Below are 21,925 nucleotides of genomic sequence, written 5' to 3'. Positions count from 1 at the left end.
ACACAAGTAAAAGTGATGATCAATAATATAAATATAGAACGAGTGTATGAAAATAAATTTCTGGGTGTGATTCTAGACCACAAAATCTGCTGGAAACCCCATATCAAATATGTGAAAGCAAAAGTGGCACGGAGCATTGGAGTGTTGGGAAAAGCAAGACACATTTTTAATGAGAGAGCATTGTATACTTTGTATTGTTCACTTGTTTTGCCATATCTGAATTACTGTGTAGAAGTATGGGGCAACACCTACAAAACCAATACACAATCAATATGCATACTACAAAAAAGAGCCATACGGATAGTTAACAATGTAGGATATCGTGATCACGCCAATATACTGTTTTTAAAAGTGCATGCCTTAAAGTTCAGAGATCTGGTAGAATTCAAGACCGCACAAATAATGTATAAAGCAATAAACATTTTTGTTTGATTATACCACAGGACTGAAATTGATGAATTTACAAACCTAAAAACTGGTTTGTTTTTTTCTACAATTGTAATTATTAAGTGTTAAGATTGGGATAGGACTGGATAAGCTTTGCTTCTTCCTATTCCATTTCGGACTTATTATCATTGTTACTTTGTTCTTTATTTTTTGTTTTGTTTTTTATTTTAATTGTACGAAATAAAGTTTATAAAAAAAAAAAAAAATTTTAAATGATTTGTCACATCCCTAGTTATAATGGTGAAAATGCGAGTGTTTGCAAAGTAATGTTAGTTTCTTAGTTCACCAAAGAAATGCAGGCTGACGCCTCTGCAATCGAATTTTGTTCGGCCAGATAATTAGAGAAGAGAAAAGAGAATACATTTCAAGATCCAAAACATGCATTATCACACATAAGATAAGGGGGTGTTTGCAGTTATATTTGCCACAACAGTATGTGGTTAGGATCGAGGCCCTGCGAACAACATCAACAAAATGTGTCAATTCGTGCGATCGAGCAAATCAACAATGTATCACTTGAGCGAGTGAGAATTCATCAAAACTATAAGCGCACCATTCAGTTAGCCTACTACAAAGCAAAGTGATAAACAAATAAACGTGTTTGTAAAGTAACGTTAGTTCCTGAATTCACTGAAGAAATGTATAGCCTAACAAGCTATTAAACATTTCAGTATTTTTATTAAAACCACTCAACTTCCACGGTTTAAAATAGAAAAGTTTGCGGCAAACATTTTCAGCTGTTCACTGAATTTGAACACACCTCTGGTCAAATTAGCTAACCTCATCTATAGTGATATCATTAGAACGAACCAGAGCAGTGATAAAGATAATTTAACTTACAATTTGCTACATTGTAAAAAATTAGTCTGTTCCTTTTTTGAAAAATACCTACTTAGAACATAATGATGAAATACAGGAGTTTTGAACGTAACACGCGGCAAATGTGGCATAATTCTTTAAATGGTATTGACGTGGAGACAGTCAAGATTTTATATTATCGCATGATACCATAATACAGTGAAACCGCCCAACCCTATTGGGCAGTTCCTTTTAGTCTGTTTGCTCTTGCCATTACTCTGATACAAGTAAACATTTCTAGAACCCTTCTTTGTACTTTGCAAACTAACCTGGCCATCCTGTTTTTGCGGCTAACTAACCATTTCAGATGACAACAAATGTGTTATGACAAAATTTGTTTGGGAAGTAGACTGTCAAACAATGTGCATCTCAGACGTGATCCATAATGCTGGCATCCCCTCACAAAAATATAAATGTTAAAAATGGCTATTTTTATGTTCAGCCTAGCCTCGTACATTACACGGACATCAAACTTTCGGCATTAGACTTTTAAATTCACAGAGTTTTTAGAAAGTGTATGGTCTCCCTAAAAACCTGTCTTTTTGCGTCACATCCATAACACAAGTCATTAGTCACTTTTATTCTGGCTTAATATTTCTTAAATTATCTTTTTGGTCCTTCCGCTCAGCCAAGTGGGTGGTATGAAAATATGATTTAAATTTTTTTTTTATCCATGTAAGAAGACACATCTTTCTGAGGGATTTGTCATTTTGAGTCCAAATGTCACATCCATAATGCTGGAATTGCCCAAACAGTTCTGAATGTCTACACTTGGTTTTATCTTTGGGGTTTGCCTTCATGTGTGTTATAAAAGATAAACCAACATGAAAACCAGAAAAGCAAGCCATTTTGAAGCTTAGAAATGAGGGTAAATCAACCAGAGCCTTTACACAAGCATTGGGGACAGCTTGTACAACTTGGAAAGTGCTGAAAAGGAATGCAACTGCTGTCGTAACAGACGAAGGAACATACAAACAGACTTTGAACAGGTCGTCTAAGGTCTAACAGCCGTTGATGATAGAAACATTGTGAAATACCCCAAAAACACAAGTCTGTGATATCAAACAATATCCACAGGGCAGGGGTGAAGGCATCTCAATCAACCATTCAGTCTTAGAAAGCAGCAGTGTAGAGGCTATACCACAAGATGCAAGTAGTAAGAATCGGAAGACAAGATTACAGATGTACAGGCATGAGCCACAAAAGTTCTGGAATGAAGTTTTATGGACTGATGAGACCAAGATTAGCCTCTGCCAAAGTGATAGAAAGGCCAACATGCAGCAAGACAATGACCCAAAACACTCTGCCAATACAACAAAGGACTTCATTACGGAGAAAACCTGGAAGGTTTTAGACTAGCCAAGTCAATCACCAGACCTTAACCCAATTGAGCATGCATTTCACCTCCTGAAGAGGAGAAAAACAACTGAAAGGCTGCAGTAAAAGCATCACAAAAGAAGAATGCAACAGTTTGGTGATGTCAATGGGTTGCGGTCTTGATGCAGTGATTGCAAGCAAGGGATATGCTACCAAATATTGCGTGCTATTTACTGTCATTTACTTAAATACTCTCTGTTCCAATACTTTTGCTTACCTAAATAGTGGGTCATGTGATACCAAAGGTGCTATGTTCTAAGTAATTTAACACATCTAGGTGAAAATACCAGGAAATAAAAGCTGAAATGGGATGCACCAAATGAAAATCGAAATGATTTCCCATATGGACTTAAAACACGATACCATCAAGGCCAGCCTCAATAAAATTGAGGGTTCTCTTGCCACACTGGGTGAGCATGTCGATGAACTTGAGCAGAGAGTTGGTTCTTATGAGGATAATCTACAGGACCTGACGCAACGCATTAAACAGCTTGAAAAAGACAATGCTCACCTGAAAGAACGAGCCGAGGACGCTGAGAACAGAAGCCGGGCCTCCAACCTACACTTTATCTCTGTCCCCGAGAAGTCCGAGGGTAAGGATACCCTCGGCTTCATGAAGCGTCTGATCCCGCAGCTCCTGGGCGAGGTGAATTTCCCTACTCCTCCGGTCATTGAGCGTTGCCATCGTTCTCCAACCTTCCTCAAGCAAAACTACAAAGCCGGACCAACACCAATTCTGGTGAAGTTTCTCCATTTCCAGGAGAAGTTGAAGATCATGAAGCTCTCCCGGGAAAAGAAGGAGCTTGTGTACAACGGAACACGAGTCCACATCTACCTGGACTTCAGCGCAGGACTAGTCCAGAAACGCCGACAGTTTGACCCACTTAAGAGGCTACGATACCTGGGGCCTCATTTATAAACGTTGCGTAGGCACAAAAGAATGCGTACGCCACTTTCTAAGCAAACTTTGGCATTTATAAAAAACGAACTTGACGGAAAAATGTGCGGTCCTCCACGGAAACTCTGACCCATGCGTACGCACATTAACTGGAGAAATGAGAAACCGTGCCTTTAATGCTCATGACGTAAGACCAGGAAAACGGGAAGTGAAACAGGATGTAAAAAGGTATAAAGATTTGCCGGGAGTTGTGGCTGGGTATGGCTGCTGTAAGGATGTGCGTCGTCCCTGTTATACTTATTAAAGTGTTGTATTGTTGAATCTCGCTATACGGGTTCTCTCCCTTCCTAAGTGCAACACAACGTTTGGCGACGAGAGAAGTCGAAAATGATACAGAACAGATACCACTGTGTAAAATAAATCGAAATTGATTGTTGTTGATTGTACTCTTAAAGGGTTCTAATTTTCTGCATGTTTACACTAGGACTCGGAACTATACTGTCCTCTCAGGTCCTCTTTGCACTTGTTCTTGTGTTTAATTTGCACTTTGTACGTCGCTCTGGATAAGAGCGTCTGCTAAATGCCATGCAATGTAATGTAATGTAATGCAATGTAATGAAATATTATCTCTCACGTATCATATACGAAGAGTTAATTTGCAAAAACGGACAAAAGCCTCTCTTACAACGAATAAACAAACAGCTGTTTGATTGATGCTCCCTGGAGTGCCCAAAAAATATGATTTAGGATGATAAATATAAACGGAGATATATAATATATAATCCCTCAAATATGTAGACGAATTGTTAAACAATACTTCATGTTATTAAATGTATTCTCATAAATAATATGGTGAACAGTCGGACAAATTGCGCTGCACTGATGCCGTTTACAATGCGTCTGTCGGGCAGATACGAGCAGTTTCATATATTGTTATCATATTCATATATTATGTTTTATAATGCGTTTATTGTTATAAATTTTTGTTCGTTTTATCTCTTAATTTTGTAACTGTGTTTTCAATGGTGCTAGACAAATAACGTGTATTATTATTATTATTATTATTATTATTAATAATAATAATTTAGAGTTGATTGTGATTTATAAAGGAAAACTGGCGTGGGACGTGCGTATGCACTGTTTTATAAATCAGAATATTTTTTTGCGTACGCACGTCCTAGGTTTCATGCTTACGCAACTTTTTGACGTGAATCCTAAGCACAGTTTTATAAATGAGGCCCCTGGATTGTACTTACGCAATGATCTTTCCCTGCACGCTGAAAGTGGTCCGCGACGGTAAGACCAAACTGTTTCGCTCCCCTGAAGAGGTTGAGGTTTTTCTAGCCGAGTTCTCCGTTGATTCTCCATAATATCCATGTAGTGCTATAGCCTACCGATACTGACAATATTATTTTTTCTCTCTCTCTCTCTCTCTCTTTTCTCTTCCTACCCTTGTCTTCTCTCGTCTCATTTGTACTTTTTGGATTGACTGAAATTTCGACTGCTCCTCCTTGTAATGCCAAGAACTACAAACAACTTGTAATAGTCTATGTTGCATGTTGTTGATCACAGGCCGGTTAACTTTTGCTGCCATAGCTACTATACCGAGCCTGCACATGGAGCCTGTTTGTTTGCCATAAAGCAGTTGCAGCTGCCGCAAAACGTAGGCTTAATGTAAAAGGACTGAAGTAAAAACAAATGGGGAAGTGAAGAAGCCAGTGGCCTTCCTATTGCCGCACGCATCCGTTTCATGGCCCTAGTGTTGGCATTTCAGGCTGCTAAGGGGACTGCCCCACCTTACATACAATCCCTGATCACTCCCTACTCCCCAGCTAGACCACTCCGGTCTGCCAGCTCTGGTCGCCTTACGGTTCCCTCTCTACGTGCACCTGGCGGTCGAGCTGCACGTTCACGCTTGTTTTCCGTTCTGGTTCCTCAGTGGTGGAATGACTTGCCTACCACTGTCAGAACAGCAGAATCCCTCCCCCTATTTCGACGCAGACTCAAAACCCACCTTTTCAAACTCTACCTTAGTCCTCCCTCCTGATTTCCCCTGCCCCTCCTTTCTGATATCCCTATCCTTGTCTAACCCCCCCAAAAAAAAAAAAAAAAAAAAATGCACTTATGATGACAACTATGTTTAGAACAGCATTTCATGTGTATTTTGCTAGTTTCTGGATGTGATGCTTGGACTTATGGTAGAACCTATGCACTTGTAAGTCGCTTTGGATTAAAAGCGTCTGCCAAATGACTAAAATGTAAATGTAAAGAAAAATAATGAGTAGCTGTTAATTTATCTTAGTTATGAAGACTCAAATATTAAAACTTGTCAGAATAATATAAAAATATGAAGGCATCCGAAGTTTATCCTGGAATGTTCTGGATGATGGATGCACAGGCCATGTTCTATTATTATTATTATTATTATTATTATCTTATTTAATTCATAATTTATCTATTTCCTTTGGCCTATATTATCTCTCAAAGGTCTTGGACCCTTTTTGTTCATGAGCTATGCAGACTGAGCTGTTTGTTCTTATGTTGCCACTTGATTTGTTCTGTCCTTTTTTGTCCTGTGTGTGTGTGTGTGTGTGTATGTGGTGCGTGCTATGGCCCTTCTGCCTTCCTCTCCCAGACCCTTCCCTTCCCCCATCCGCTATCACTCAACCCCCTTGATCGATAATTGATACAGCTAAAGGTCTAAAAATCATGCACTTGAATATAAGGAGCCTTAATTCGAGTCTGGGTTGCTCAGCACAAACCTGATGTACTTACTTTTTCAGAAATATGGTTGCACAGCAAGATATGTGACAATGAGATCAAACTTGATAATTATATGTTATTTAGAACAGACAGGGGTACAAGAGGAGGAGGTGTGACTATATATGTTTCCCTGCACTTTGTATCTGAACTTACCATTCCAAGTAATCCCGTCATTTTTTGAATGTCTTTTTGTTAAGTTAAAACTCCATGAAAATAAACATCTCACCATTGGTAGCATCTATAGACCTCCACCTGTCCAACCCAACTCAACTAAATGTATATTATCTACCCTCACCTCACTTGAACATCCAGGTGAAACGATTATCATGGGCGACTTCAACAGCAACTGGCTTGACCGCTCTTCATCAAATGATAAAACCCTGTTCAAAAGTGTAAACCTGACCCAGTTGATCAATGAGCCTACCAGAGTCCACACCAGATCTAAGTCTTTATTAGACTGGATCCTTGTTACGCATCCTGACAGAATTAAAAACTCTGGTGTTTTATCTGACTGCTTTAGTGATCACTCAGCTATCTTCTGTGTATGGAAGATTAAATCTCTCAGTCTTCCTCCAAAATGCATTAGAGTTAGGCAATGCAAAAACATTCACTTCGATAATTTCACACATGATTTGATTTCAATAAACTGGGACAGGTTTTCACTTATACCTTATGTTGAAGATGCCTGGAATTATTTACATTCTGAACTCGCTAGAGTCATTGATAAACATGCCCCCTGGAGGGAAATCAGGGTCAAGGGTAAACACTTACCCTGGATCAGCTCTGACCTGATTAGTCTCTTTAAACAGCGGGATAAAGCTTGGAGGATCTCCAGAGAAACCAAGGATCCTGCTGACTGGGACAAATATAGATCTCTAAGGAACATATGTACAACAAAAACACACAATGCTAAATCAGACTTCTACAAAATGATGATGATATGCATAACCCTAAACGGTTCTGGAAAACTATGAACAATATTCTCAATAAATCAAACAAAAATACCAGCACCCAGATTCGGTTCAACAACAACATTATCCACGATCCCTCCACTATCTCAAATGTTTTTAATCAGCATTTTTCCTCTATAGGTAGCTCTTGTGTATTTGATCCACCCATGGCATGTGATTCTTCTAGTAGCTCTACCTGTACAAGTTCATTTTCCTTTCGAAAGATTCTACCTGTCGAAGTCCAATGTGCAATCAATGCACTAAAAGATGACTGTGGAACTGGACCAGATGGTATTGAGACTATCCACTCTGTGACTTATTTAACCTCTCATTATCAACCTATGCCCTCCCTTCCACCTGGAAATGTGCCATAGTTACTCCACTTCATGAACTGTATTCCATTGGTGTCTCCCAGACTCCTCTACTATGGTTTAACTCATATCTTCACAATAGACGCCAGTGTGTCACTCTCAGTGGAAGTCAATCCGATTACTTAATTGTCGAGAAGGGAGTACCACAAGGCTCATCATTAGGTCCACTCCTTTTCCTTCCTAAAATCTGCTCTGACTGTCAAGTACAACTATATGCCGACGACACTGCAATTTACACATACACATTTACACTGCAATTTACACAGTAAATAAAATAAAATTAAATAGCTGTGGAATTTATCAGTAGATTAGCATTGATTTGATATTGCTTGTGAGCAATTGTAGGCGATTTAAATAGGCGTGTCAGAGCGACGCTAGCGTATATTAGACTCGCGAAAGTTGTCCTTAGTTAGTAAGTGCATCATTCTGACCAGGTGTTTAGTATCGCTGCGGACTTTCCTCTAGACGCAGTAACGTTGATTTTTAAATTGCTCATTTGAACAGCAAGGGTTAGGGCTTGAGCCAGTTTGTTTGTATATTACCTGTTAATCACTTCTACTGGTTGCATACCTGTAGAGTGATTGAACATTTGTCTTAAATAGCTTAAATAGCTGTGGAATTTATCAGTAGATTAGCATTGATTTGATATTGCTTGTGAGCAATTGTAGGCGATTTAAATAGGCGTGTCAGAGCGACGCTAGCGTATATTAGACTCGCGAAAGTTGTCCTTAGTTAGTAAGTGCATCATTCTGACCAGGTGTTTAGTATCGCTGCGGACTTTCCTCTAGACGCGGTAACGTTGATTTTTAAATTGCTCATTTGAACAGCAAGGGTTAGGGCTTGAGCCAGTTTGTTTGTATATTACTTGTTAATCACTTCTACTAGTTGCATACCTGTAGAGTGATTGAACGTTTGTCTTAAATAGCTTAAATAGCTGTGGAATTTATCAGTAGATTAGCTTTGATTTGATATTGCTTGTGAGCAATTGTAGGCGATTTAAATAGGCGTGTCAGAGCGACGCTAGCGCATATTAGACTCCCTGCGTATGCCTCCCTCCAGTCCCTACAATTCCTTGCCCTCACAGAGACCTGGATCACACCTGACAACACCGCCACTCCCGCTGCCCTCTCATCCTCCTTCTCGCACACTCCCCGGCCTTCCGGCCATGGCAGTGGTACTGGTCTTTTAATTTCCCCCTCGTGGAAATTCTCTGTTCTCCCCCTCTCTGAACTGTCCATATCCACTTTTGAATTCCATTCTGTTGCAGTATCCTACCCTACTAACCTTTTCATTGCAGTTATCTACCATCCTCCAGGGCCCCTGGGAAACTTCCTTGATGAGCTAGACACCCTTCTCAGCTCCTTCCCTGAGGATGGCACCCCACTGATTCTCCTTGGAGACTTCAACATCCACCTAGAAGCCTCCCAGGCTGCTGCCTTCCTACCGCTAATCCACCCCTTCCACCTCTCCCTGCAACACTCTCCTCCAACCCACAAGGTGGGCAATGTCCTAGATCTTGTCTTTGTGAGGAACTGCTCATGCTCCGATTTCACGGTTACCCCTCTGCATACATCTGATCACCACTTCATCTCATTCTCCCTCCCTCTTCCTCCCCATCCTCCTCCCCCTCCTCCCACCCACACTTCCTCAGCCCGCCGTAACCTCCGCTCCCTCTCACCCTCTTCCTTTGCCAGCACCGTCACCGCCTCACTCCCCCCTCTCGAATCCTTCTCCAAACTCCCCGCTGACTCTGCATCTGCCACCCTCCTTTCATCTCTCTCCTCCGCCTTTGACTCTCTCTGTCCCCCTGTCTCAAAGCCGCCTCGCACATCCCCTCCCAGTCCTTGGATATCTGACACCCTCCGTACCTCCACGGCCAGCCTCCGCGCAGCTGAGAGGAAGTGGGGGAAATCCAGAGACGCTTCAGACCTCACGACTTACCAGTCTCTCCTGGCGGCATTCTCTTCCGATGTCACTGCCGCCAAAGCAAAATACTATCAAACACAAATTCAGAACTCCGCTTCTAACCCCCGGAAACTGTTCTCCATTTTCTCCTCTCTCCTCAACGCACCGCCTCCTCCTCCTCAGTCCTCCTTCGCTGCTGATGACTTTGCTGATTTCTTCGATGAGAAGGTCAGTCATCCGCAGATCCTTTACAACCACCGCCCCCCTCACTGTGCCCTTCCCCCCCTCTAGGCCCATCCCTTCCTTTTCCACTTTCTCCCCCCTTACAGACTCTGATGTTTCTTAACTCCTGCTCTGCCACCGCCCTACAACCTGTGCCCTTGACCCTATCCCCTCTTCTCTTCTCCAAACTATCACACCTGACATTCTCCCATTTGTCACCTCCCTTGTCAACTCCTCCCTGTCTTCCGGCTGTTTTCCGGCATCCTCCAAGAGGGCCCACATCACTCCGCTGCTAAAAAAGCCTACCCTGAATCCCTCCATCATCCAGAACTACCGCCCGGTATCTCTTCTTCCTTTCCTTTCTAAAACTATAGAACGAGCCGCTTCTACTCAACTTTCTTCCTTCTTTTCTAACAACAACCTGCTAGACCCCCATCAGTCTGGCTTCAGATCGGGCCACTCGACAGAGACTGCGCTCCTCTCCGTCAGTGAGTCGCTCCATGCCGCACGAGCAGCCTCCCTCTCCTCTGTCCTCATTCTTCTAGAACTCTCTGCTGCCTTCGACACTGTGGATCACTCCATCCTCCTGTCCGCCCTGTCAGCAACAGGCATTTGAGGCACAGCCCTGGACTGGATTGAGTCCTACCTCTCTGGTCGCTCCTTCCAGGTTGCCTGGGCTGGTTCGGTATCGACACCTCGGCCACAGGAGTTCCCCAGGGCTCAGTCCTAGGCCCGCTTCTTTTTTCTCGTTACACTCGCTCCCTTGGCCCTGTTTTCACTGCACATGGGCTATCCTACCACTGCTAGGCGGACGATACCCAACTCTTCGTCTCGTTCCCGCCGTCTGATAAGCAGGTTTCAGCCCGTATCTCTGCTTGCCTGAGGGACATCCAGAGCTGGATGGACAACCACCATCTAAAGCTCAACCCAGGCAAGACTGAAACGATATTCATCCCTGCTAAAACCTCTCCCCATCTGGATCTCTCCATTTCCCTCGGGGATACCACACTCACGCCGTCACCCAGTGCAAGGAACCTCGGCGTGGTGATGGACACCAGACTGTCCCTCTCCGAGAACATTGCAGCGGTGACCCGGTCTTGCAGGTTCTTCCTATACAACATACGGAGAATCCGCCCCTTTCTCACCCCCTACTCGACCCAGCTCCTGGTCCAAGCGATGGTTCTGTCCCCCCTGGACTACTGCAATTCCCTCTTGGCTGGCCTCCCACCGTCCACCATCAGACCCCTCCAACTCATCCAGAATGCAGCAGCTCGTCTGGTCTTCAACCTTCCCAAATACTCACACGTCACCCCCCTGCTTACTTCCCTCCAGTGGCCGCCTGTCATGGCTCGCATCAAATTCAAAACATTGGTGCTAGCCTTCCAAGCAGTTAAAGGGTCTTCCCAAGCTTATCTACAAAAAATCATCAGACCCTACACCCCTGCCAGACCTCTTCGTTCAGCCTCACCAGGCCACTTGGCACCTCCCCCTCTCCGAACCTCCACCTCACGCTCACGACTACCGTCTGTTCTGGCTCCACGGTGGTGGAACGAACTCCCCGTTGAGGTCAGAACTGTAGAATCTCTCCCCACCTTCAAGCGCAAGCTGAAGACACACCTCTTCAAGCAGCACCTCCCCCCATCCCTCCCTACCTCCCTGTGAACCTTAATTGTTGTCTCTGTGACTTGCTTTGTGTATTGGTATTTTTAGTTGGCTAGGTAAGCAGTGTTTGGATAATTAACTTTGGTCACTTTTGCTCTGTTTGTTAGTTTGTTTGTTCTCAAAAAAATACATAAATAAATAAAATATTGGCCCTCGTCCTTATCTTTGTTGTACAGGTAGCAGTTGAAATTGTACTTCCCTCTAGGGTCTTTCAGCGAACTTATCCCTGGTTATGGGTATGCACTTTGTTGTACGTCGCTCTGGATAAGAGCGTCTGCCAAATGCCAATAATGTAATCTAGCACTAACAGATCTGCAATTGAGAGATCCTTGCAACGTGAGTTTGCCTCTGTTCAGAAGTGGTTCTCACTCAACAAACTACTGCTCAACAAAAGGAAGTCATGTAGTATGTTGCTTGGTACCAGACACGGTCTGAGTGATGCCTCAGACCTGACTATTTCTTTTAATGATGGATCAACTCTTGAACATGTGACTTCTTATAAATACCTTGGACTTTGGATCGACCCAGTGCTTTCTTTTAAACAACATATTGAGACTATCACTAACAAACTAAGTCGCAATTTGGGCATACTGTATCGCTCCATAAATTGCTTTACTTTTCAGATGAGAAAAATAATCATTACACAGTTGTTCTTGCCAATATTGGATTATGCTGACATTGTTTATCAGAACACCTTCGAAACACATCTTCAACCCCTTAATGTTATTTACAATAGCCTCTGTCGATTTATTCTAAGGTGTCCCTAGCAAACTCATCATTGCTCTATGTATGAAACTCTGAACTGGTTACCCCTCAATGCTCAAAGACATTACCATTGGCTCCAATGCATTTTCAAATGCATCCACTTTAACTATCCCTCTTACCTAAAGCATTATCTAGTACCACACATATCCTCATACTCTCTTAGACATATACAGCAACCTTTCTTCTCTGTTCCCAAAACCAAGAAAGAAATTGGCAGACGCGCCTTCAAATTCAAAGCTCCCTCCGACTGGAACAATCTACCCGTCAACATCAGAACAATTATCTCACTAAGTATATTTAAGAACTCATTATTACCCTTTCTTAAAACGTCATGTTGCTGCTTCTAATGCTACTGTCTTCCTGCTCCTTTACCATTGCATCACTGTATTTGCTTGTTGGTTATTTTGTTACTATTATTATTATCATCATTATTACCATTATTATTATTATTATTACTACTACTGTCATTGTCATCAACACATTCTGTTGTACCTACCTCCTACTTATTTTGTGTGGGTATTGCGGGTTTATGGGAACGATGCGCGGGCTGGATCGGTAAATGAGAGCCTCTGTGTATGTATGATGTACGTGACTGTGTTTGTTGTACTGTACTATTGTATTGTTTTGTGTTGGACCCCCTCGAAAACGAGATGGCTCATCTCTAGGGGTTATCCATTAATAAATTAATAAATGGACGACTAATTGCAAGGTGTTCATAAAGCTGAACGGGTCACCGGAGGAGGCGAGAGTGCGGAGTATAAGACATCGAGGAATTGGAAAAGTACCAGTGACTCCTGAGCAAACGCATTAAGGTAATGAAAAAACTGTGGCTTCAGTGTGACTGACTTTGAACTGTGATAGTCTGAACTAATGATTATGGATTCTCATGAAGAGACTGATTGCTTAAACTGGATAACAGCTGGAAATGAGATGGACAAAAATGATTGTGATGGCTTGAACTTTAAAACATTTAAATTCACTGAACATAAGTGGAATGATTTTGAACAAGATATTCACCCTGAAAATAATTTCTTTAACAATCTAAACAATAACTGTGGTTATTATTCAGAAGGTCAATATAACATGAACATAAAATCAGATCATGGAATGTCAATTATTCATTTTAATAGCAGAAGTTTATATGCAAACTTTCACAACATCAAAGAATATTTAACTCATCTAAACAAAACATTCAGTGTGATAGCCATATCTGAGACCTGGATCAGTGCTGAAAAAGGTGTGGATTTTGACTTGAATGGATATGAACTGAACTACATAAATAGGGAGAACAAAAAAGGAGGAGGGGTGGCCCTGTATGTTGATGGAAGATTAAATTATAAAGTAGTGGAAAACTGGATGATGATTGATGATGTGATGGTGTATTACTGTAGAAATCTGCTTGGAAAAAAGAAAAATGTAATTGTAAGTTGTGTATACAGATCACCTGGTTCTATCATTGAAATATTTAAGAATAGTATGGAAAGAATGTTTGAACTGAAAAATCTGAAGATTATGTTTATTTGTGGAGATTTTAATTTAGATCTCTTAAATCCCAACAACCACAAACTGACTGATGAATTTATCGATGTAATGTTCAGTATGAGTTTAGTTCCAGTAATCACCAAACCAAGCAGAATAACATCTCACTGCGCCACTCTAATAGACAACATATTCACAAACATTATGGACAATAGCATAATGAGCGGATTACTATTGAATGACATCAGTGATCATTTGCCAGTTTTTGTAATGTATGATTGTGATGGTGTGAAATAGTGATGATAACATGATTAGATATAGGAGAGCAAGAACAGAAGAATCTATAAATAATTTTAGAAATGAATTACTAACACAAAACTGGAAAAATGTGTATGAAGAAAATGATACTGATAAAGCTTATGAAACATTCCTGATGTTTAAATCATTATATGATAAACACTGTCTTTTAAAAGAATATAACAAGAAGCAAAAATATATAGACAGGCCATGGATGACAAAGGGCCTACATAATGCATGGAAAAAAAAAGAATACCTTATATAGAGAATTCATAAAATCTAGAACTATAGAAGCAGAAAATAAATACAAATTATATAAAAATAAGTTAACTAATATTATGAGGATATCTAAGAAGGATTATTATAATACAATATTAGATAGTAATAAAAATAATATTAAGGGCATGTGGAATGTTTTAAATAATATTATTAGGAATAAATCAACAAATATAAGTTACCCTCAATATTTTAGGGATAATGATAAGACTAAGCGATCGGAATGATGTGGCTACAGGGTTCAACAACTTTTTTGTAAGTGTGGGACCGAAACTGGCAGAAGAAATCAAAAATCCACAGCCAGAAGAGGGAGGGGGAAAGGTTGAGGATTTCTTAGATAGCAATCCAAGCTCAATGTTTTTGAAAGCTGTTACTGAAAAGGAGATTATTGACACTGTTAGCAAATGTAAGAATAAAAGGTCTACAGACTGGAATAACATTGATATGGCTGTAATCAAGAAAGTAATTGAAGCCATTGCAAAACCCTTCACTTATATTTGTAATTTGTCTTTCAAAACAGGTGTGTTTCCAGGTAAAATGAAAACTGCTAAAGTTATTCCACTATACAAAGATGGAAACAGAAATCAATTCACTAATTACAGGCTTTACTCTCTCAGTTCTCTAAAATATTGGAAAAACTCTTTGCTAGCAGGTTGGATAATTTCATCGAGAAGCATAAATTGTTAGCTGATTGATACAATAGATCATCCCTTATTAATCAATAAACTGGAAAAGTATGGTATCAGAGGGGTTGTACTCAACTGGATGAAAAGCTACATAGGTAACAGACATCAATTTGTACAGATCGACGACAAGAAATCAACATTTTTTATTTGTGGAGTGCCACAGGGTTAGTATTGGGTCCCAAATTATTTATATTATACATAAATGACATATGTAAGGTGTCAAGAATCTTAAAATTTGTATTATTTGCGGATGACACCAATATTTTCTGTTCTGGGGAAAATCTGCAGCAGCTTTTGGAGGTGGTCACAGTAGAAATGAGTAAACTAAAAACTTGGTTTGACTTGAATAAATTATCATTAAATCTGAACAAAACCAAACTTATGTTGTTTGGACACCGTAAAATAAACACACAAGTAAAAGTGATGATCAATAATATAAATATAGAACGAGTGTATGAAAATAAATTTCTGGGTGTGATTCTAGACCACAAAATCTGCTGGAAACCCCATATCAAATATGTGAAAGCAAAAGTGGCACGGAGCATTGGAGTGTTGGGAAAAGCAAGACACATTTTTAATGAGAGAGCATTGTATACTTTGTATTGTTCACTTGTTTTGCCATATCTGAATTACTGTGTAGAAGTATGGGGCAACACCTACAAAACCAATACACAATCAATATGCATACTACAAAAAAGAGCCATACGGATAGTTAACAATGTAGGATATCGTGATCACGCCAATATACTGTTTTTAAAAGTGCATGCCTTAAAGTTCAGAGATCTGGTAGAATTCAAGACCGCACAAATAATGTATAAAGCAATAAACATTTTTGTTTGATTATACCACAGGACTGAAATTGATGAATTTACAAACCTAAAAACTGGTTTGTTTTTTTCTACAATTGTAATTATTAAGTGTTAAGATTGGGATAGGACTGGATAAGCTTTGCTTCTTCCTATTCCATTTCGGACTTATTATCATTGTTACTTTGTTCTTTATTTTTTGTTTTGTTTTTTATTTTAATTGTACGAAATAAAGTTTATAAAAAAAAAAAAAAATTTTAAATGATTTGTCACATCCCTAGTTATAATGGTGAAAATGCGAGTGTTTGCAAAGTAATGTTAGTTTCTTAGTTCACCAAAGAAATGCAGGCTGACGCCTCTGCAATCGAATTTTGTTCGGCCAGATAATTAGAGAAGAGAAAAGAGAATACATTTCAAGATCCAAAACATGCATTATCACACATAAGATAAGGGGGTGTTTGCAGTTATATTTGCCACAACAGTATGTGGTTAGGATCGAGGCCCTGCGAACAACATCAACAAAATGTGTCAATTCGTGCGATCGAGCAAATCAACAATGTATCACTTGAGCGAGTGAGAATTCATCAAAACTATAAGCGCACCATTCAGTTAGCCTACTACAAAGCAAAGTGATAAACAAATAAACGTGTTTGTAAAGTAACGTTAGTTCCTGAATTCACTGAAGAAATGTATAGCCTAACAAGCTATTAAACATTTCAGTATTTTTATTAAAACCACTCAACTTCCACGGTTTAAAATAGAAAAGTTTGCGGCAAACATTTTCAGCTGTTCACTGAATTTGAACACACCTCTGGTCAAATTAGCTAACCTCATCTATAGTGATATCATTAGAACGAACCAGAGCAGTGATAAAGATAATTTAACTTACAATTTGCTACATTGTAAAAAATTAGTCTGTTCCTTTTTTGAAAAATACCTACTTAGAACATAATGATGAAATACAGGAGTTTTGAACGTAACACGCGGCAAATGTGGCATAATTCTTTAAATGGTATTGACGTGGAGACAGTCAAGATTTTATATTATCGCATGATACCATAATACAGTGAAACCGCCCAACCCTATTGGGCAGTTCCTTTTAGTCTGTTTGCTCTTGCCATTACTCTGATACAAGTAAACATTTCTAGAACCCTTCTTTGTACTTTGCAAACTAACCTGGCCATCCTGTTTTTGCGGCTAACTAACCATTTCAGATGACAACAAATGTGTTATGACAAAATTTGTTTGGGAAGTAGACTGTCAAACAATGTGCATCTCAGACGTGATCCATAATGCTGGCATCCCCTCACAAAAATATAAATGTTAAAAATGGCTATTTTTATGTTCAGCCTAGCCTCGTACATTACACGGACATCAAACTTTCGGCATTAGACTTTTAAATTCACAGAGTTTTTAGAAAGTGTATGGTCTCCCTAAAAACCTGTCTTTTTGCGTCACATCCATAACACAAGTCATTAGTCACTTTTATTCTGGCTTAATATTTCTTAAATTATCTTTTTGGTCCTTCCGCTCAGCCAAGTGGGTGGTATGAAAATATGATTTAAATTTTTTTTTTATCCATGTAAGAAGACACATCTTTCTGAGGGATTTGTCATTTTGAGTCCAAATGTCACATCCATAATGCTGGAATTGCCCAAACAGTTCTGAATGTCTACACTTGGTTTTATCTTTGGGGTTTGCCTTCATGTGTGTTATAAAAGATAAACCAACATGAAAACCAGAAAAGCAAGCCATTTTGAAGCTTAGAAATGAGGGTAAATCAACCAGAGCCTTTACACAAGCATTGGGGACAGCTTGTACAACTTGGAAAGTGCTGAAAAGGAATGCAACTGCTGTCGTAACAGACGAAGGAACATACAAACAGACTTTGAACAGGTCGTCTAAGGTCTAACAGCCGTTGATGATAGAAACATTGTGAAATACCCCAAAAACACAAGTCTGTGATATCAAACAATATCCACAGGGCAGGGGTGAAGGCATCTCAATCAACCATTCAGTCTTAGAAAGCAGCAGTGTAGAGGCTATACCACAAGATGCAAGTAGTAAGAATCGGAAGACAAGATTACAGATGTACAGGCATGAGCCACAAAAGTTCTGGAATGAAGTTTTATGGACTGATGAGACCAAGATTAGCCTCTGCCAAAGTGATAGAAAGGCCAACATGCAGCAAGACAATGACCCAAAACACTCTGCCAATACAACAAAGGACTTCATTACGGAGAAAACCTGGAAGGTTTTAGACTAGCCAAGTCAATCACCAGACCTTAACCCAATTGAGCATGCATTTCACCTCCTGAAGAGGAGAAAAACAACTGAAAGGCTGCAGTAAAAGCATCACAAAAGAAGAATGCAACAGTTTGGTGATGTCAATGGGTTGCGGTCTTGATGCAGTGATTGCAAGCAAGGGATATGCTACCAAATATTGCGTGCTATTTACTGTCATTTACTTAAATACTCTCTGTTCCAATACTTTTGCTTACCTAAATAGTGGGTCATGTGATACCAAAGGTGCTATGTTCTAAGTAATTTAACACATCTAGGTGAAAATACCAGGAAATAAAAGCTGAAATTCTGAGCTTGTGTCTTGTCTTCATTTTTGTTCTTCAAGCCCAAATGTATTCAGTGTATTACAAAAACAATGGAATTGGCATTGTATTACAATACTTTTGGATGGAAGTGTACATAAGTTAGCCACGTTCAGACATAGTCTATGCTATTAAATTAGCATGTGCGGTTGAATTTTCCAGAAAATTATATTTGGTGCTCTACAAACGTATTGGGTTCACTTATGGACCCTCCCAGTAACAACATGCAGATAAAATGTAGCTATCTAACCTGCTGAGCTAAACGCAAGAGTAAATAGATTTTCTGTTCTGTGTGTGTAACGTTAATGTAATAGAGGCAAGCGCACGTCCAATCCATTTAGCGCAGGTGCTAGGTTTAAAAAGATTTTAAAAAATAATGTCAATGTAAATGTTAAAAATTGCTATTTTTATGTTCAGCCATTACATGGACATCAAACTTTCTGCATTAGATTTCAAAATTCACAGAGTTTTTAGAAAGAACTACTGTCAATGTTCCCAGGTAATATATTTATGAAAGTGAGCAAGACCATGTTTCCACCAGTCTGGACTTTGTCAGGTGTTAAACATCTATCATATCCTTCATGTTCTTCTCATTCAAAATGGAATAAAGGAAGTCACGTGTAGCCAATGTGTATTCTGAGTTTGGCCTTATAGGCCTCTAGGTGATAAGTGAAAAACTATTTCCATAATCAGCCACCCCCCCCCGCCCCCTTTTTATTTTTATTTAAAATGTTAAGACGTTCATTATCATAGTAGATGTTTCTATAATGCATCCGGCTTCGGCTCTACCTATGGCAGAGCTGGAGTCTCGATCTCGTGGTCTTGGTCTGAATCTGGGCCCGTACAGAATCAGAGTGTTTCATTAATGGATGTCTACCTTCCATTTTGTCTTTCTGATTGTCTAATTGCACATTACACATCATTGCATGGAATAAAATTATAATCCAAAGAAATTTACAGTTGATTAGACTAACCAGGGAAAAATCCCCCCAGGAGCAATATGGGATTAAGGGCTTTGCTCAAGGGCTCAACAGCTGTGCAGATCTTGTGGCTACACCAAGGCTTGATCCACCAACTTTCCAGGTCCCAGTCATGTACCTTAACCACAAGGCTACAGATGTCCCAGTCAACTCAATTAACAGTGTGTGGAGCTAAAAGTTTTCAGCTGAAGATATGATTTTACTAGCTGTGCGGCCTATGTCTATAGGCCTACATCATCTTATGAGATGCAGCCTCTGAGGATGCACATCTGAGACTGACTGACCTATTGCGGTCTGTGGAGCTGGCTGATCAAAGTGAAGTGATCCCCCTCTCTAAAAATAATTTTATTTATTCATACAATAACTGTTCAATGAAGGCTACAAGGTTTAAATATTTTCTCTACTCTCCCTTCCAATAAAAATGAAGATGGCTAATGACAGCATTGCGCAGAGACCTACAAAATTTTTTTTTTTTACTCAGCAGTAAACAAACACATTGCTCATTGTTTTTAACAAAGCCAGGGACTGTCTGCTGCCCAGCACTTGTTTGGGCTTCTATTTTCTTTGGCCACGATGGAGATGGAAAAAGGCAAAGTCAAAATTAATGCCAGGAAAATCAATGCAAACATTTTTCTGAATGACAGCCAACTAAAGCGGTAGTGTAGCTAGGACTTGTTACCACCATGCATACGGAAATTTTTCATTATCAGCACCTAGCGCCATACATTTTCTATGAGCCGCAGTTGAAGCTGCAAAAGGAAAACATTGAGACAGAATGGAGGAAAGTGGGGACATTTCTCTACCTAAATTTAGAGTGGGATTCCGCTCTGACATCAGCTGCGAGCTAGACAGTGGTGTGACAGCAGGGATTGATCACTTATGCACAAATCAGGCTATAGGCTACGTTTTAATTTGCAGTAGTTGGCTCTTGTGATATATTTGTGGTTTATGAGCATGGTTGCTTATTGACAAAACCACTTTCACTGGAATTCGACCAATAATTATACAGAAAACGAGAAATCACTGCACAACGTCCCTGTGTTGTGAAGACATTGTCCCCACCACAATGACACCATGGAGCACCACAACCATGTATGTCACTATGCTGAAATGAGTGAGTGAGTGAGTGTGAGTGAGTGTGAGTGAGTGAGTGGGATGTGACTCGTAACACGTTTTTTAATGAAAACGGAATGAATTTGAATTGACATACACGCACAAAAAACAAAGCTGATGTGTAAGTATTTTTTGTTACTCGTCATGAAAGTTGCACTGTTCAGAACATGGTGAGCTAACTTGGTGTTGTTTAATCTTACCTTAAACTGGACCTGTGGTTCCACTTCAGCCATTGTTGAGTCGCTCGGTATTTTAATGTTGCGCTAAATGAGAAGAGTATTTTAATGGACAACTTTGACTGAGGACGGGACTGAAAATTCACGCACATTGCAAACAGTGTATAGATTGACTGATGACCATCAGCTAGCCAGACGCATTACAAAAACATGCAGCTAGACCGTTAGCCAGCGTTAATCTGTCAGGTAAATAGACCCCAAATAGTTTACGTTTCCACGTAACGTTAAGTTACTAGTTTACTAGTCAGCTATATTAAAAGAGTTGAAGACTGGCTAACTTAGCTAGTTAGCCCCATCAATGTTTACCTTCAACTATAGTGAGTAAACTGGCTACTCTGTATTAATAGTCGTGTAATATTTAATAGATTGCTATATCAGGTGTTGATCTCAACCAACAGTGGACTCGCTAAAGAGAGAGCGACCAAGCTAGAATGAAACGCGACATATCAACGTTAAAACAACGTTGGCTAGCTAGCAAGGAAAAGCTAGTGTCAGTTACCGTTAGTTGGTAAAGATAGTTCGGTAGACTAGCTAGCTTCGCTTACGCTTATATGTGGCTTATATAATACACCGGACAGTTGCACAATTTCCATAACGCTAACTGTGTTTATGTTGAGTTCATTGACATATTTAGGGAAACTATTGCACGAATTATTATTACACAAATGTTGTCCCACTTACCCTACGCTGAAGCAAAATATAAAAACAGCAAACGGTAGCGGTGTCACAACAAATACTATCCCCCCTGCAAAAACTATCCCCTCCGGGTTCATGTTTCCGGTTTCAGACCCCGGAGGAGTTCTTGCAGGGGGGATAGAATTTGTTGTGACACCGCCGCAGTTTCAGCCATAGACAAATATACATAGACGCCGCTCGACCGAGTCCGCCCGTTGCTGCGATGCGAGAACCGTCCGCCATATTGGTCCGGGCAAGACTGTCCTGTAGACACATACAAGTAAACGGGGAAGTTGCGGTCTTTCTGGATAAAAAGCACTATAACGTATATATGTCTAGGAGTACGAGTTCTGTCTGGGAAGTTTCAAGCTCATATGGCCGAGGGCAGCTCTGTGATTGGCAGTTATTTTGTGGAGGTATTAAGCGAGTGGACATTTTCTGTGCTAGAACGAGCAGATACTAGCTGAGTATGAGAGCAGTCAGATGAACCCCGTTTATTGCTTTGAACACGCCTCCCAACCCAGTTTAGTTTGTTAAATTAAGGGCAATAAAC

General features: G+C 40.1%; 1 protein-coding gene across 1 annotated transcript in view; it reads right to left on the bottom strand.

Moving 5' to 3' along the window:
* The window catches only part of ran (RAN, member RAS oncogene family), a 54,907-nt gene extending 33,433 nt beyond the window's left edge, over positions 1-21,474 (bottom strand). Inside the window, exons 1-2 of the mRNA XM_061252066.1 lie at positions 21,379-21,474; positions 20,662-20,724 (exon numbers count right to left, since the gene is read on the bottom strand). Of these exons, the coding sequence (XP_061108050.1) occupies positions 20,662-20,694 (33 nt within the window). The 5' untranslated portion in view covers positions 20,695-20,724; positions 21,379-21,474. The remainder of the gene's footprint in view (positions 1-20,661; positions 20,725-21,378) is intronic.
* Between the last annotated feature and the right edge of the window lie 451 nt (positions 21,475-21,925).

This window comes from Conger conger, chromosome 8 (genome assembly GCF_963514075.1).
Source record: "Conger conger chromosome 8, fConCon1.1, whole genome shotgun sequence".
In the NCBI taxonomy this organism is placed as follows: domain Eukaryota; kingdom Metazoa; phylum Chordata; class Actinopteri; order Anguilliformes; family Congridae; genus Conger; species Conger conger.
The sequence above is the reverse complement of the archived record's forward strand: the minus strand, read 5'-3'. Positions and strand labels throughout refer to the sequence as shown.